This window comes from Peromyscus maniculatus, chromosome 7 (assembly GCF_049852395.1).
Source record: "Peromyscus maniculatus bairdii isolate BWxNUB_F1_BW_parent chromosome 7, HU_Pman_BW_mat_3.1, whole genome shotgun sequence".
NCBI lineage: Eukaryota > Metazoa > Chordata > Mammalia > Rodentia > Cricetidae > Peromyscus > Peromyscus maniculatus.
The window spans coordinates 102,978,571-102,994,325 of NC_134858.1; the positions used below are offsets into that span (position 1 = coordinate 102,978,571).

General features: G+C 42.1%; 1 protein-coding gene across 1 annotated transcript in view; it reads left to right on the top strand.

Moving 5' to 3' along the window:
* Mrpl3 (mitochondrial ribosomal protein L3) overlaps positions 1–15,195 on the top strand; it is a 28,364-nt gene extending 13,169 nt beyond the window's left edge. The window contains exons 7-10 of the mRNA XM_076576952.1: positions 4,373–4,481; positions 10,264–10,341; positions 12,171–12,248; positions 14,721–15,195. Of these exons, the coding sequence (XP_076433067.1) occupies positions 4,373–4,481; positions 10,264–10,341; positions 12,171–12,248; positions 14,721–14,873 (418 nt within the window). The 3' untranslated portion in view covers positions 14,874–15,195. The remainder of the gene's footprint in view (positions 1–4,372; positions 4,482–10,263; positions 10,342–12,170; positions 12,249–14,720) is intronic.
* The last annotated feature ends 560 nt before the right edge of the window (positions 15,196–15,755 follow it).

Consider the following 15,755-nt stretch of genomic DNA (forward strand, 5'->3'; position numbering starts at 1 on the left):
CTCAAGCCTCGCACTGAGTATGTCCTGCTCTGCAGCATTGGCTGCCATCACCATGTTGTCGCCGCTTTTTGTTTAGTTTAAAGGAAAGCTCTGCCTCAGTAAGAAAAACTTGAGAAGTGAACAGAAAGCATGAAGTCATCAAAAGTTCAATTCTGATATCATCTAGTATATCAGACATAGTCAACATGTAAATGAATGTGCACTTCTTTACCCCAATAAAACTTTATTTACAAAACCAGGTGGTCAGTGCAAGCTAACGTATGCCAATCTGTGACTTAACCGAAGCAAGAAGACAATCAGAAGCAGGATGCTCACACTGCCTTTTCATGGTGCATTAGGGAGAAAGGGCATCTCAAAGGCTAAGGAAGCCACAAAGTGGACACTGATGGCAGCAGGGTGGAGAGACACCAAAGAAGGGTAGAGGAATAGACTGCCTGTGGAAGGAGGGCACGGGCCTCCGAACACTGGCTGCTTATTTGATACTAAGGAGTCGTTCATTCCCTTTTAGATTGTGGTAACCATATTGTGCTTTTGTAGTTTAAAAGTATCCTTAACTTTCTATACTGCAGTATTTGTGATGCAAATGATAGACTATCTGGAGATTGCTTTTAAGTGCCCTACTGGAACTACAGAACAAGAGAAACAGAAAAAACATGGCAGGCAGGCCTGAAGTCACTCATTGCCAATGTGATGGATGCCTCAGGCTTCAGTATAGAGTCTCTGCTCTTCATAGGTGCAATGATTTCATAATAAAAATTATTTTACAAAAATATTTTGGTGGATTTGGATTAGATTAAACATAGAGTGGTTTCCAGAAACTAATTGAAGAGGAAAATAGATTGCAGAGGTGTGCATGGTGAATTTGAGGAGAAAAGAGAAGAAAAGGAGAGAGATGTCCCAGAAGCCAGTGGCAGGGAAGAGACTTGGGGGTAGGGCTATGGAGGTCCTTAGGAAACTGGGTCAAGATGGTTCAGAGCAGACATGCAGTCTCTCCTTGCCGCAGACGTGTTTGCCCCAGGGACAAGTTAGAAACATTAGGTAGAGAAATACCTGGTGGGTTTGTTTAAAAACTGTTTGTGGTCAGTATTTGGGCATTTGTCATAGGGCCTGGGATGAAATTCCTGTAGAATTAATCTCTAGAGATAATGGGATGAGTTGGGAAAAGTAAGTTATGCATTACCTTCTGGAATGGTTTACGGTTACTAATCCTGTAGGCCTCTAAACCTTTTTTCTTTCCTTTCTTCCCACGACATAGTAGTAGTGATGGCATTAGGCTCACTTCTTTAGGCTGCATTCTGGGCTAAGTAAGGTGTGTTGTCTCTGCCCTGTATGCCGTCCATATGGGGGGCATGGGCCAAGGATCAGGGCAGTAGTAGTCATCTAGATTAAATGAGACCTCTGAGGTGTTTCTTGTTTTTAAATGACTTTTTAAACAGTGTAAGTATCCTAAATACATTCATTTTTGTTTTTCTTGTTTTCACATAAGCCCCACTAAAATTGGAATGTCTAAAATTGCATTCTTCCAGATTTGAATTTTCATTTGATTTATTTCTGCAGCCATTAGTTAAGAACTGCATTGGGTAGCTAGGAAGAGTGCACAGCTGCAAACCTGGCATGTTAGAGACAGGGGATGGCATCAGTTCTGAGCCAGCCTGAGTTAGGAAGTGAGCTCCAGGCTGGCCGGGGCCGCAGCACGAGACCCTGTCTTAGACAAACAAGCAGGCAAAGCCCCACAGTGGGTGGAGGGTGAGGGAGGTAGGCATCTGTGTTGTGTAGACATTTCTGTGAAGTTTTTTCTTCTGTGACTTGCAGAAGTATTGTATTTGAATCACACCCAGGCATGCTAAGTAAAGATGAGTTCATTCCTTGCTTTTGTTTCACTTTTGTTCTCAAGTTGGATTGCAACTGGGAGAAGCCAGACAGAGGCTTGCTACCTGTACCTCCCATGGATCAACAGGTGCACTCTATTCTCTGCAGCCTGAGTCAAGCCAGTAATTGTCGCGTCACTTGGGTTTCTGCCTTTTGTTTAAAGGTTATTTACTGAAGAGGTTCCCGTTGTACACAGTGGGACTCATGAAGTGTTCCAGACCAGACTGGAAAACAATCTGCAATTAGCTGACACATAATTAGCACTTTGAGGATACCACTTTCATCTTGTAATCATTTACTCTAAAATGAGCTCAATTATCTTCTGTAATTTACCTGCTTGCGTTTTCCTGGTGCATGCACTCAAGCTGTCTTTTTAAGGCAGATAATCAGTTTGAGAACTCTGGAGGCAGTAGTGAACGTCTACAGAAGGCAGCCGGAGCGCAAGTGTGGTATTTTTAAAGCATGTTCCCCCAAGAGGAGTATTGCTGGTCATTTTCCCCTGCTGCTCTCAGGTGCTACTTGCTAAATGATAGAATACTTCCAAATCATTCTTCACTTATTTCTTTTCATTTGTAAATTACTAAGCTTTTTACATTACTTTGCAAGTATGCCCTAACATTCACTGTTAAGTGGAAATATTAATAATATCTGAAGCATAATTTCAGTATTTGATTCTCATAGCTTCTCTTTGGTGTTCATCTCTCTATAAAATTATGCAGTAATTTGTTTTTCCATTAAATATATGTTACATTTCTATTTTAGCTTTTTGCTAGGACTATTTACTTTTGTAGTTATCGAGGGATGAGAGAGTGGTATATGCTGGCAGGAAGAGGTGTAAATTACGTTTAATTTAGTCCTAAACAGTCTTGATGTATTATTTGAGAGTGCATGGTTTTGGGGCTCTATTTATAGTTTCTAACTGTTTTTATATTAACTTCTTGATTTATCTAAAACTGTTATTCAAGGGGCTTTCTTCAATCCATCCTGTCTGGTAATTCTTTGTTAATAAACATGTAGCAGAATCCTTGTGGAAATAGTGTGGTTTTCGTGCTATCTTGTATTTGGTCTGAACAGTGCACGTCTAATTATGACTAGCTTTGTTGAAACCACACAATATTACATTGAAATATCTCTCACTGTCTGGTGAGAGATGAAGAAAATCTCCACCTTAAGAACATGTAGATGATGCCTGTAGAAGACTTACAAGTCTCTCAGACCTGCACAGGATCATTTGTAGGAATGTACTTGACATTCAGAGATGGACTTTGCTAACCTTGGTGTCATTAGCTTGTTTCTTTAACTAACAGACTTTGTAATAAAGTGTTTTCATTTAAAAATAATATTTACATTATTAAGAATCTGTCTTTCTCTACTTTTGCTTTTTCCACTAGCTTCCTATTCAACCCAGATCAAGATCTATCTGGTGTCCTCTAAAACTATTTGTCCAGCATCTAGAGCAGTGGTTCTCAACCTATGGGTCACGACCCCTATAGGGTTGTATATCAGCTATTTGTTTACATTATGATTCATGACAGTAGCAAAATTCCAGTTATGAAGTAGTAGTGAAATAATTTTATGGTTGGGGTCACTACAATATGAGGGACTGAAAGGGCCGCAGCATTAGGAAGGTTGAAAGCCACTGTGCTAGAGGCTCACTCTTGTAAATGGCAGAGCCAGTCTAGAGGTTTATTTATTCAGTGCTCTGTTCTGTGCCCTATCTATTGTTCTCAGACTCGTTGCCCCTCACACAATTGCTTAAATAAACCTCGGCAGCCTCAGTGTCTGTGGCTAGAAATTCAGCATACCTTGCCTGGCTGTATCTGGCTCAGGGTCTCTCACAAGGCTATGGTCACATTGGGCTCTGACTAGAGAAAAATTGCCTCCAGGCTCAGTGGCAGGGTGTTGGCAGCAGTGGCAGGGCCTCAGCTGTTGGCGGGAACCGGCCTTGCTACATTCTATTTCATAGGAGTGCTTATATAGTTAGTGCTGGATGCTTCTTACAGAGCCTGGGGAGCAAGAGGACAGAGAGAGGACCAGAGGGGTCTCTTTCGACCAACCTCAGACTGAGAGCTCATCTCTTAGCTTATTTTTTCCATTAGACTGAATCAGTCCCAGGCTCCTGGGAAGAGGATTAAGTACAGCATGAATACTAGGAGATAGGGGTCTTTGGGATCCATCCTATTATGTCTGTTAGGAAGCTGAAACTTCTGGAGCTTTGCTATGATATCACAAGATTCTGAGGGCGAACCTTTCCTAGGTAAATTCCCCATGCTTAGCTTGCTATTGTCTCACAGTCTTGACATAACATTTTATACAGAGTTAGACTCCAGGGAGAGGTGCAAACCAAGACAGATGAAGGAATGTTCATTTGCAGTTTGGCTGGTATGGCCTTTTCTGGTTATTTAGATAGGAAGTCTTGTTAGAATTCCAAGGTGCTGTCAAGAAAGTACGGGCAGAAATTTTACGCTCCACTCATTATGTAAATTCTAACTTTTTTTTCCAGTATTGGTAAAGGTTTTCAGGGTGTCATGAAAAGATGGGGATTTAAAGGCCAACCTGCTTCTCACGGTCAAACGAAGACCCACAGGAGACCTGGAGCTATTTCAACTGGAGTGAGTATAAATAGTGATGCCCATTGAGGGAGGTGGGAGTTGGGCAGGATCTCACTCTGTAGCCTGGGCTAGCCCATAACCTGCAGTATCTATCATCTTGCCTCAGCTCTAGCATGCTAGGAATGCAGGCATCAGCCACAGACTAGACAGTGGTGTTCTGTTCAGTGCCAAGTGCTCACCCTCTGCACACAGTGCTCACTGTTGGTCAGCTCAAGCCAGATACTTTAACCTGGCTTCAGTGGGTCCTAGTAGTTGTCACTTTCACAGGCTGGCCTCACCCATTTTCCAGTACATAAATACCCACAGCAGCGTTCTCTTTCCTCTCTCTCCTAGTGTCCTAGCTAAAACACTGAGGCAGCTGCAGCTGGCTGCTCCATTTGCTGGTTCACACACTTGTTTTGCTCTAGGGGAAACAGTCGTGTGAGATTGTCAAGGATAGGATTACGTGTTTGTGTAGGGGAGGGCATTGAGATAAATGGAGAAACAAGCAATAGTAACATAAGAAATGAAGGAAAGACCCTTTGTTTTGTTAATTCAGTGTTTCTTTCCCAGAGGTAGAGCTTTTAAATAAAATCTTGGCGCCTCAGAGTAAATGCAGAATCCTTCTAATGGTTGGTGGTTGGTAACATATTCTATTTCTTTCACAATAAGAAACAGATTATAGCTTCCCTTAGGTACTAAGTTCTCACCTAGCAGATTGTATTACCAAGCTGAATTTTTGTCATACTGTCTACTGAGAGCTGCAGAGAAATCTGTTCACAAGACTGCCAGGAAATAAGAATCAAAATCAGTGTTGGGAACACAATGAAGGAATAGGCAGAACCTTGGTAAAACTACACATGCCTGTCCTTTGACCCAGCAAAGCTTCACAAGTCAGTCCTGCAGTGCTATTTGTAATGAGCAGGGATAGAGACCCACACGTGAGCTTGGGTGGATAAAACTGTGGTATGTCTATGCAGAGAAAATAGTGCTGCTCTAGAAAAAAAAAAAAGAGTGAAACCTCTATGAAACAGTGGTCATTTGTGGCAATCTAAAAGTATGTGTGTTCTGTTTGTCCTGGCCAGTAGAAGGGCCAGGAAGATGAAATAAGATCTAGTGAGAGCGCTTCCCCCAAGTGATGGGTGGAAACAAGGTGGGAAGGCTTAGGAGTGGTAGATTCTCTTTTTATAATGTGTATTTTTACTCCTAGATCCTTGCTAATGTTTTGCATATTCATAATAAAAACACTGAGGGGATAAATACATGAAATATAATTAGAAAATGAGCTTCAGTGTCTCAGATGAGTAACAACCACACTAAAGAGGGAGGAAAACTAACTAACTCGGTGTTTTAAATAGTCACCTGTTAAGATACTGTGAGTCTAACCTGAAAAAGCACTCTTTGGGCTGGAGGTGGCTCAGCAGTTATGAGGGATTGCTGAGCAACCACGAGACCCAGAGTTCAGATCTCAGCATCCAGGTGATAAGCCAGGTGTCCAGCAAATGCTTGGGACTCCGGCTCCAGGGGATCCAACACCATGTGCATACAAGCATGACACCCACATACACACATGCACACACACACAACACACTACACAATTGTTAAATTCTAGTTAGATTTGCCCTTTGCTCTGATACTGGCAACTCAGAAGTAATTTTCTGTGAGTTGTAGGATTGAGCAGAAAAATAAATATACTAATGATGGGAGCCAAGTCAAGTTTCTCTACTAGAAAAGGATGCTACGGTGTGAAAGGAAAATTAGAACAAGCCTTGAATCATGTTTTAGCAATATGGCCCTGCCCTGTGTGTGTGCTTGTCTGCCTGTCTGTCCAATTTTCACCTTTTCTGCCTGCTGCAGTGACCTACGAAAGTGCTCCAGTGTAGTGGAAGTTCCTAGGCTGCAAGACTTGGTTTCTCAGCATCGTGCCCTCAGAAAGGAACACCTTCAGTAGTTGGTACTGGAAAGATACAGTGAGCCCACAATGCCTTAGACAGGAAAAAAGGACGTGCTTAAATAATGATAGACACATAGAGGGACCCCAAAACCAGCTTAATGAACTTCCCACTTGGAACAATTTTGGCTTACAACTAAAAAGTCATAGAGGAAAATTCATGGAACACAGGCTGAGGCAGGAGAATCTAGAGTTCAAGGCCAGCATGGGCTATATAGCCTTCTCTCAGAATCACGCAATAACAACCTTCCCCAAAGAGGAAAGGACTCATGGAATAAAGTTCCTGCTGATATAAATGAATTGCACGAGTGATTATGTAAGAAAGTGGAAGAAAATGGAATGTCCTTTCTGACAGTCTAATACTGGCTAATCCCTGGTGACAGGGATAAAATACCGCGCTTGGTGACCATCATAGGTGAGCAGTTCAGGATTTACAGTGGATATAAATCAAATGATAGAAGCTTGAGGGGAGCTAGATTTACATCTAGTCTCAAAACAGATTGCAGGTTAGCCATGAGAGAAAGTATTAACAGTACTAGAGGGGACTAATTTGCTTTTATGCATCCTTAACTAGTTGATCAAATGTGCACTACCAGTTAGACAGGCAGCATGATGAATCTACCAGGGCCATGGCTGTAGCCTAGTGGAGGAGTGCTTGGCCTAGCATGAGTGAGGCTCTAAGTTCAGTTCCCAAGACCACAAAAAGGAAAAGGAAAAGTGAACCTGTGCTCATTTCTTTCTTGATTCTTAATTTAAAACAAATGCGTCTCAGATTTCATCACGGCAAATGTTAGACAAAGCGGGTGGCCAGTGTTCTAAAAGTAACTGGCCTGTCCCCCACAAGAGTATCAACGGCCGGACCTGGAGGACAAGAAGACTGCAGCCATTCCCGACAGAGGACTCAAAAGAGCTGTGACAACTGAATGCAGTTAGGAACTCTGAAGTGGATCTTAACCTGGGACAGACAATTGACAAAGTTAGAAGAGGCTGTGGATCTGTTGGTGGTGTGCCTAGTTTTCTGAGGTTTATCACATGTGTAACCATGGTTACACACGAGCGCATTCTGATTCTCTAGAGCATAAAAGGAGCATCCTGTTCACCACCCATCTTCATGTGATGGAAGGGAAAGCGGGTGTGGGGGGAGGCAGTGAGGAAGCAAATGGGGCTGAGACTCAACGACTGGCAGTGCCGAGAATCCTTTCTGTTCTTTTGGTGACTTTTTGGGAATGGGAAAACACGTAGTTATATAGGAATAGGTTACACAACCAGGCTGGTCAGCAGTGGGTGCTTGCAAGTACTAGGTCTTGGGGTCAGTCTCTAGCACTGTCACCGCCCCCCAAAAAAGAAAGGTGCAACTGAAGACAGATTGAAAAGCCTAAAATTGTAGAATAAATGCCACAGTAATAAATCTTCATGCCCATGAGATGGACAAGGCCCAGGATATGACCCAGACGTCTAATCAGCAGAAGAAAGTACAGTTGAGTTACACATCATGAAAATGTGAAACATTCAAGCTGTAAATGATAACATAGGAAAAAGGAAAGGACAGCTCACAGAATGGAAGAAGTACTTATAAATCAGATACCTCATGAGACTTTTACCCACAGTAAATAAAGAGCTCTTACAACCAATAGTAAAAGTAACTCCGTTTTAAAAACCAGGCAAAGAAGCCAAGAAAGTATCTGTCAGGCCAGTGAGCAAGCGCTCACCCTCTTCAGCAGTAGGAAAGTGCAGATCAAAACTACCGTGAGCCAGCACTTCATAGTTTATCAAAAGGTCTGTGCTAACACATTGTGGCAAAAACATGAAGAAACTGTACCCTTATACATTGGTGGCAGAAATTTTAAATGATGACGGCCACTTTGGAAAACAGCTTGGCAGTTTCTAAAATGGTTAAGTGTAAAGTTACCCTGTGACCTAGCAATTCATGAGTATATGTCCAAGAGAAATGACTATGCATACTAAAACTACATGAATATCCATAGTGGCAATATCCATCACTTTGATGTAGCTAACTAAAGTTGATATATCCATTCAATAGAGTATCATTTAGTAAAATGGACTGAGGGATTGATACTTGTAGTATAGATGAACCTTGAAAACATGCTAAGCCAAAGAAGCTAGAATATTTTATGACTGTTTATGTAACTCTCCAAACTAGTCAAATCTATGAAGGTTGTTTCTGTGAGGGTTGGAGGTAGGAGCAGCTAGTGGGTATGGAATTTCTATTTAGGGTATGAAATGTTTTCAGGTGAATTTTACAACTTTCCTATCCTTATTTGTTGTAAGATATACATAAGGTGTTGGGTAAATACTTTACTAAAGGATTAGGTAATGTAGTCTGTACTCTTCAGAGTGCTTGTAATGGCAGTATTAAGTTGAGCGGGGGTGCTGAACTTGTTAACATACACTGTACAGAACAGGTACAAGTCACTCAGTCTGCAGTACTCAGAACTCCTCTTTGAACCGTGTGCAGCACACAGTAAAGGACTTACTTAGTTCATCATGACTGTGACCGAATACCTGGCGTGGCCCTTAAGGAAGGGTTGATGTTGGTCTACAGTTCAGGAGTCCAGCCCATGGTAGAGGGGAAGGCACAAGTGAGATAGCCCTGGCTTTGAAGGAGGGCATGGGGAGCAACTGGTCACATGGTGTCCACCTCTGCAGAGATGACACCACTGCTCAGCTTGCTTTCTCCTTTTTCTTTAGCCTAGAACCTTAAGCCAATGGGAGAGTGCCACCCACATTTAGGGAGGGTCCCCCTTCTGTAAAACCTCCCTGGAAATGCTCCCACAGACATGCCCATGGGTGTGTCCCCAGTGAGCCTAAATCCAGGTAGGTCAAAATGAGAATTAATCCATCACCTGGAGTGAGCTGTCCTGGTGTCAATTCTACTTGGGAGTTTCAGCTGCTGCGAGGGTGTACCTGCCACACAAAACTGTTTGCTCACTAAGAGTTCAGTGAGTGGTCCCTCACTTTACATTTGATTTCTTTAGATAAGGGATTAGTGTCCATTCTCAGCATCAGCTGGAGCTAGTTAGACGAACACTATTCTACTGATGCAGATAATATGAGCCAAGAAAAATGACTTCACACCTGAGGAAGAAGCCCATTCAGGCGGTGTAGGTGAAGCCCATTAAGCCAGTAACTAGGATTAGGTGAAATCAGGAAAGCAGCCCACTGGTTTCCCGTGGCATGGTGATGTGGCATGTTTGTGTTCCCTTGGTTTCTTTTTTTTTTTTTTTTTAACTTTCTGTCCGTATTAGATCAGTTAGTATCCTTGCTAATGAGTTTCTCTCCTGTCTGCTTCGTAGTCTGTGTTGAGCTCCCATCTGGGAGTGTTTACAGCTCTAATTGGGAATGATGAACCTGGGAAAGGGGCCTAAAAATGAGGTGGACTAAAGTCTCATGCGATAGCCAGTTTTATTCAGAGCATCAGACAATTTATACTCTGAGAGTTAAAAAGAATCACATGAGTAAGGTTTTTAGTCACAAGACAAGCCACACATGGCACAAACATGTTTTTCCATAGAGGCACATGAGTAACAGCAGCTGAAGTAAACTCACTCCTATCCACTATACCTAGGAGGAGCACGAAGAAATTCAGGCCACAAGACTCTTGGCGTTTTCTCGCAAGCACTCAGAATTCTCACATGACTCCATTCTTCGACCATGTTCCAACATAGGAGTAAATGGATATACATCCACATTCAGTTCTTTACTGATAGAGCTGAATAAACGAATTGAAAGAGTTGGATTTAATTATTCTTGTTTGTGGTGTCCACTGTGATTTAGTCAGTACTGCTCAAAATCAAAAGTACTGAAAGTGTGAACTTTGTTTTTGTCGTTCAGGATGTTGCCAGAGTCTGGCCTGGAACCAAAATGCCTGGGCAGATGGGAAACCAGAGCAGGACAGTGTATGGACTGAAAGTAAGTCTATAAAGTACTGTTTGTGAGTTTATATGCAAGGGCCTACAGCGTGCATTGTGTGTGTGTGTGTGTGTCCTGAACAAGTGTGCTTTCTGACTATTAAGGATGGAGGGTGCATGAGGTGTGTGGTTGACTTGTAGGTGTGGAATTAGTCATTCAAAGGAAATGAAATTGAGTTGTACTGTAATGGGGGCTGCATAAGTATATTTTACATCTAAGCCATGTTATGTATAGTTGTTACAAAGAAAAAAATAGTGACCTACTATTTGAGCTGATATCAGCAAGGGAGAAAGGATTCGAAGCATTAGATATAATATTTTCCTTTGTAAAGAGAACAAAAGCTCCCTGGACATTATGTTTCTGTATATTGTGTATATTATCACAGAGAAGCTGAAGGTTATATGCTGAGCTGTCTTGGATTTTATGTCAAATAGGTCAGTGAAATAGATGTGGGTAAGGAAAGGAGGGGACAGTCCCAGTAAAGGGGATAAGATTACTTCATTGTGGTGCATGCATTTTCAGAGAGAGAGTTAAAAGGGAAGTTAATATTTAATCTACTAATATCAGAAGAAAATCTTGAACAGCTGAACGCAAACAGTTTGTACTATAATGGATGCTATGTGCTTATACTTTCATTAAAACATCAAATATGTGTATATTTGGATGTATATGGCTTAAAGTATAGAAAGAACAAAATAAGCCACCCATAACAACAGCATCCAGTAGTTGCTGCTACATTTTGTGCATATTCTTCCCATCTTAATTCTACATACATTTAATGTATAGATTATGTATAATTTTATATAATTAGGTCAGGCTTCTCCAGAGCGGGTGACTATTTGGATGAGTGGGTGGATGCTTTGGATGCTTGACTGGACAATGTGATAGATAAACCAAGGGGTATTTTTAGGATTTCCTTCTACCATTACTACATGAAGGCTGAGAAATCCCACTATAGGATACCTACAGGCTGGAATCCCTGGAATGCCTGTAGCCCTGACTCAGTCCAAAACCTCAACTTCAAAACCCAGTGATAGACTTCTCAGTCTGAAACAAAAGTCCTGAGAATGAGGCAGGGGCCTGGACGGGCACTGAGTCCAAAGTCTGGGAGCCTGAAACTGAGATGACTTGGGACAGGTTTCCAGGCTCAAAGGAAGTGCTTCCCTCAGCCTCCTTCATTTATTGTGGCCCAGCGGTGGGAAGGTGTTCACCCGCTGAGTGACATCCACACAGACTCCCAGAGTCACAGGCACCCCAGAAGTCATGCTTCCTGTTCTTCCAGCTCCTTAATCCAGTCATGACACCTAAAGTTAATTATCAGACAAACTGGTCTGTTTCCCACCATTACTGTTTCCCGCTTAATGAAGCGACATTACTGTTTCACAGATTTCTGTGTAGTGTTATAAATACCTTGATGTCCCCTTCTTGTTTTCTTACTGTTTTTTCTTTCTTTTCTTTTTTTTTGACCATTGTGTGTTATTGTTTTTCCTCTATGTTGAGGTGTTTTTGAAGGCAGTCTGCTTGGCTGGCTTATTTTAGAGATTAGATTCAGTGAGTTAGGAATTCCCAGTTGCTAGTTGTAAAAAAAAAAAAAAAGTAATAGTAACCAAAACAGAACTGAAATTCCACGTATCATTCTTGGTGTCAGCAGACTCCATGGAGTTGAAGTAGTTGTCCACAGCCACACTCCTAAAGTAAGGCGCACTGATGATCTTACAAGCTTGGCCTTCAGTTGCTGGCGTGGTGAATGGTTTGTAGAGCGTATTCTCGGCTTGGTAGTAACACGTTTCCTAGTTTCTGGAGCCTTCATCTCTCACTTCGTGTTGTAGGTGTGGAGAGTGAACACGAAGCACAACATAATCTACGTGAATGGCTCTGTGCCTGGACACAAGAACTGCTTAGTAAAGGTGTGTACAACCGTTTGACTTCTACCGCTCGGGGATAGCATAGCGATGGAGTCCCTAAATTCTCTCTTGTCCTAGATGTGGAGCTTCTAAAGCACTGTTCTTACTCTGCATGCTCTCTGCTCCAGTTCCCTTTGTAGTAGCACATCAGTGAAAGGCTGCACTATAAAATAAACTGCACATGGGAGACCTGAAGCCAAGAGCTCATGGGAGAAAGGGCTCCAGGAGAGAAGGGAGCTGGTGCCAGAACGTCAGTTTTCCTCTGTCCTTCCAGAAATAGATGAGTCCTGCTTTAGGCAAAAGAACCGGAAGTGCTGAGGTGGGAGTCGTGGTCCAGAAAGGTGACGAGGGCCAGCGGTCTCAGTGCCAGCACCACTCTGCCACCCCTGCCTCCCCAAGCACCCTCTGTCCTTTTCAAAAGTACAAAGAGAGGAAGAAAGTAAATAGAACTAACATGTTGACCAGATTGAAATAGAGCCTGGGAGCTTCCAAAGACTCGTTTCTATCCAGTAAAACCCACGATGCAGACTCTGCTGAGCCATGCTGATGCAGGGTAGAAGCTGACTCTGCTGAGCTGTGCTGATGCAGGGTAGAAGCTGACTCTGCTGAGCCATGCTGATGCAGGGTAGAAGCTGACTCTGCTGAGCCATGCTGATGCAGGGTAGAAGCTGACTCTGCTGAGCTGTGCTGATGCAGGGTAGAAGCTGACTCTGCTGAGCTGTGCTGATGCAGGGTAGAAGCTGACTCTGAGCTGTGCTGATGCAGGGTAGAAGCTGACTCTGCTGAGCCGTGCTGATGCAGGGTAGAAGCTGACTCTGAGCCATGGTGAAGCTACAGTTTCTGAGTGTGAGAAGGTTCGTGGTTAAAATGACTCCAGCTCCATAGAACGTGGTCATTGATTTTCAACAAAAACCAACAAAAATCTCAGTTTAACTGTTGCATTATATATTCACTCACACTGGAAACATCATCAATGCTTTTGTTATTGGAAATGCTCAGGTACAGCAGATATGTAAAAGTGTAAATGTAACTGAGAATTCACTACTTGGACCCTTTGTGACAATTTTTTATCAAATTAGCACATAGGTTTCTTATTGAGTGTTTTCCTGATTAAGGCTCAATCTAAGATTGGTGAATTGGAAAAAACTGAACATGATAGCATCCTCCGGGCAACGTCCTGATCATTTCTTGAAACAATTGTAATGAGGGGATTTAAAATAGAACTGTTTTTATACACTTAGTTGTTCCTAGCAGCTGTCGTTTGACTAAATTATTCATTGCTCATTGCTAAAATGAATATGCCCTATTTTACTGTGTACATAGTGTATTTTCCCTCTCCAAATGAGGGCTACAGAAGCTTTGAGAAACTCAGTAATATCCAAAACTAAAATAGAGGATTTTAGATCATACCAGTATCTCTGCTATGTATCAGCTGTGAATCCAGACATAATGTGAAATATTTTAGGCCATAAAGTGTTCTGAGAGCTACTGTAAATGCTTATGGCTTTCTTTCTGTTGATGTTATCCTTGTCTTTAACTTCTCAGTAAAAATGCCAAAGTAAGCTAATTCCTTTAATAAAAGTGATGTTTTCCTTTTTGTGCTCTTAGTTAACACTTAACAAAAATGAGGTAAATTCCGCATGTTTTTAAGCTCACCTCCAAAATTTGGTTCTAAGTATAGAAAATAAAGTAACAAAAACAGACAAAAAGAATGAATAATAAAATAAATAATTATTAGGTATTAAATTTGTATGTAGTATCAGACCTTCATATTTGAAAAATAAATGTGGATATAAAGGATAATTGAGATGTGATTCTAAAATATCCATCTTGTTGGACAGTTAAATACATACTTACAAGTTACAGTAAGTATAAAGTGTTAATTAGTGGTTTTATCCTTGTGTGGTAGCTGATTCAGTTGAAGAAAGATGATTAATCACACTTACTAGAATAGAAAGAAGCAGCAGGACTCACTGCTCCCCTCTCCGTGGGATGGCTGCATCCTTGTTCAAGCACACAGGGGCAGACATTCTTTGTTAGTGGTAACTGTTTTTTTACTAAGAAATGTTTTATTCGTTTTACAAACCAATCACAGATCCCCTCTCTTCCCTCCTCCTGCCCTCTCCCATCATCTCCCCCTAACCCACCCCCTATTCCCTCCTCTGACGAGGTAAGGCCTCCCATGGGGAGTCAGCAGAGCCTGGTACATTCAGTTGAGGCAGGTCTAAGCCCCTTAGTGGTAACTTTAAAAACCCTAATTAGTAGCCGGGCGGTGGTGGCGCACGCCTTTAATCCCAGCACTCGGGAGGCAGAGCCAGGCGGATCTCTGTGAGTTCGAGGCCAGCCTGGGCTACCAAGTGAGCTCTAGGAAAGGCGCAAAGCTACACAGAGAAACCCTGTCTTGAAAAACCAAAAAAAAAAAAAAAACCCTAATTAGTATCATTATGAGTAAGAATTTTTTCTTTATTCCCTCAGATCAAAGACTCTACACTGCCTGCATATAAGGATCATTGTAAGAGCCTGCCGTTCCCTACTTACTTTCCTGATGGGGATGAAGAAGAACTTCCAGAAGACTTGTATGATGAGAACGTGCTGCAGCCCAGCGCACCGTCTATTACATTTGCCTGATGTCACTGGCGGGGCAGAACTTTCTGTGCTCTGTGCACTTTGATGAACCAGAACAGTAATAGAACCAGGAATCGAATCCCTGTGCTTAGTTACGATGCTGTGCTCTTGCTTTTATGAAAGGACACAAATGCATCACTTACCCCTCACTTAAATCTGATTAGCAAAATTACTGCATTAAATAAACCAATCACATAGATTGGATTTTAAAATTGACAGTTTACAAAGAACGAATGTTTTGCCATTTGTAGGCATCATTCTTTACACACATTTCCCTTTATCTTAAGGGTTTTTTAAAAATATATAAACAACTTTTATTTAAAAATCTCTTAAAGTGTGGTTCTGAAACATAGGGCCTGGGGGAGCCACATTGCGCCCTGTTGGATCAAAGAAGTCATTTCTTTTAGAGTTTAGAAACGTGAAGGGAGGATTTTTTTTTTAATCTAAGTTACAGAAACCTGTATGTTAAGATGAGGACAGGGTGGGTACATAGTCCCATTATGGCCTGCTCTGTGGGCGGGCTAGCGCTTGTCTCTGCTGCCGAGCACTGTAAGCATACAGGCAAGTCACCTCTTAGAACTCCTTGCCTTCTAATTTGAGCTTGAACCTGACGTGCCATTTCAGTTTTGTCTTGAAATCAGGGATCAGCTTTTGTAGCCAAACTACATTCCAGTTAGCCATTCATACCAACATTTGTGCTGGTTATAAGCAGTAAAATAGGGATGGTACTGAGCCTTAAGTAATTCCATAAGCCTCAGGAGGACCAGTAGGTGACCAGACTGGTAGACACCTTAATCCCAGCGCTAGAGGAGCTGAGGAAGACTGTGGGCTTGAGTCGAGGGCCAGCTAGAGCTATACAGCCAGACTGTCTAGTAGTAAAAAGGA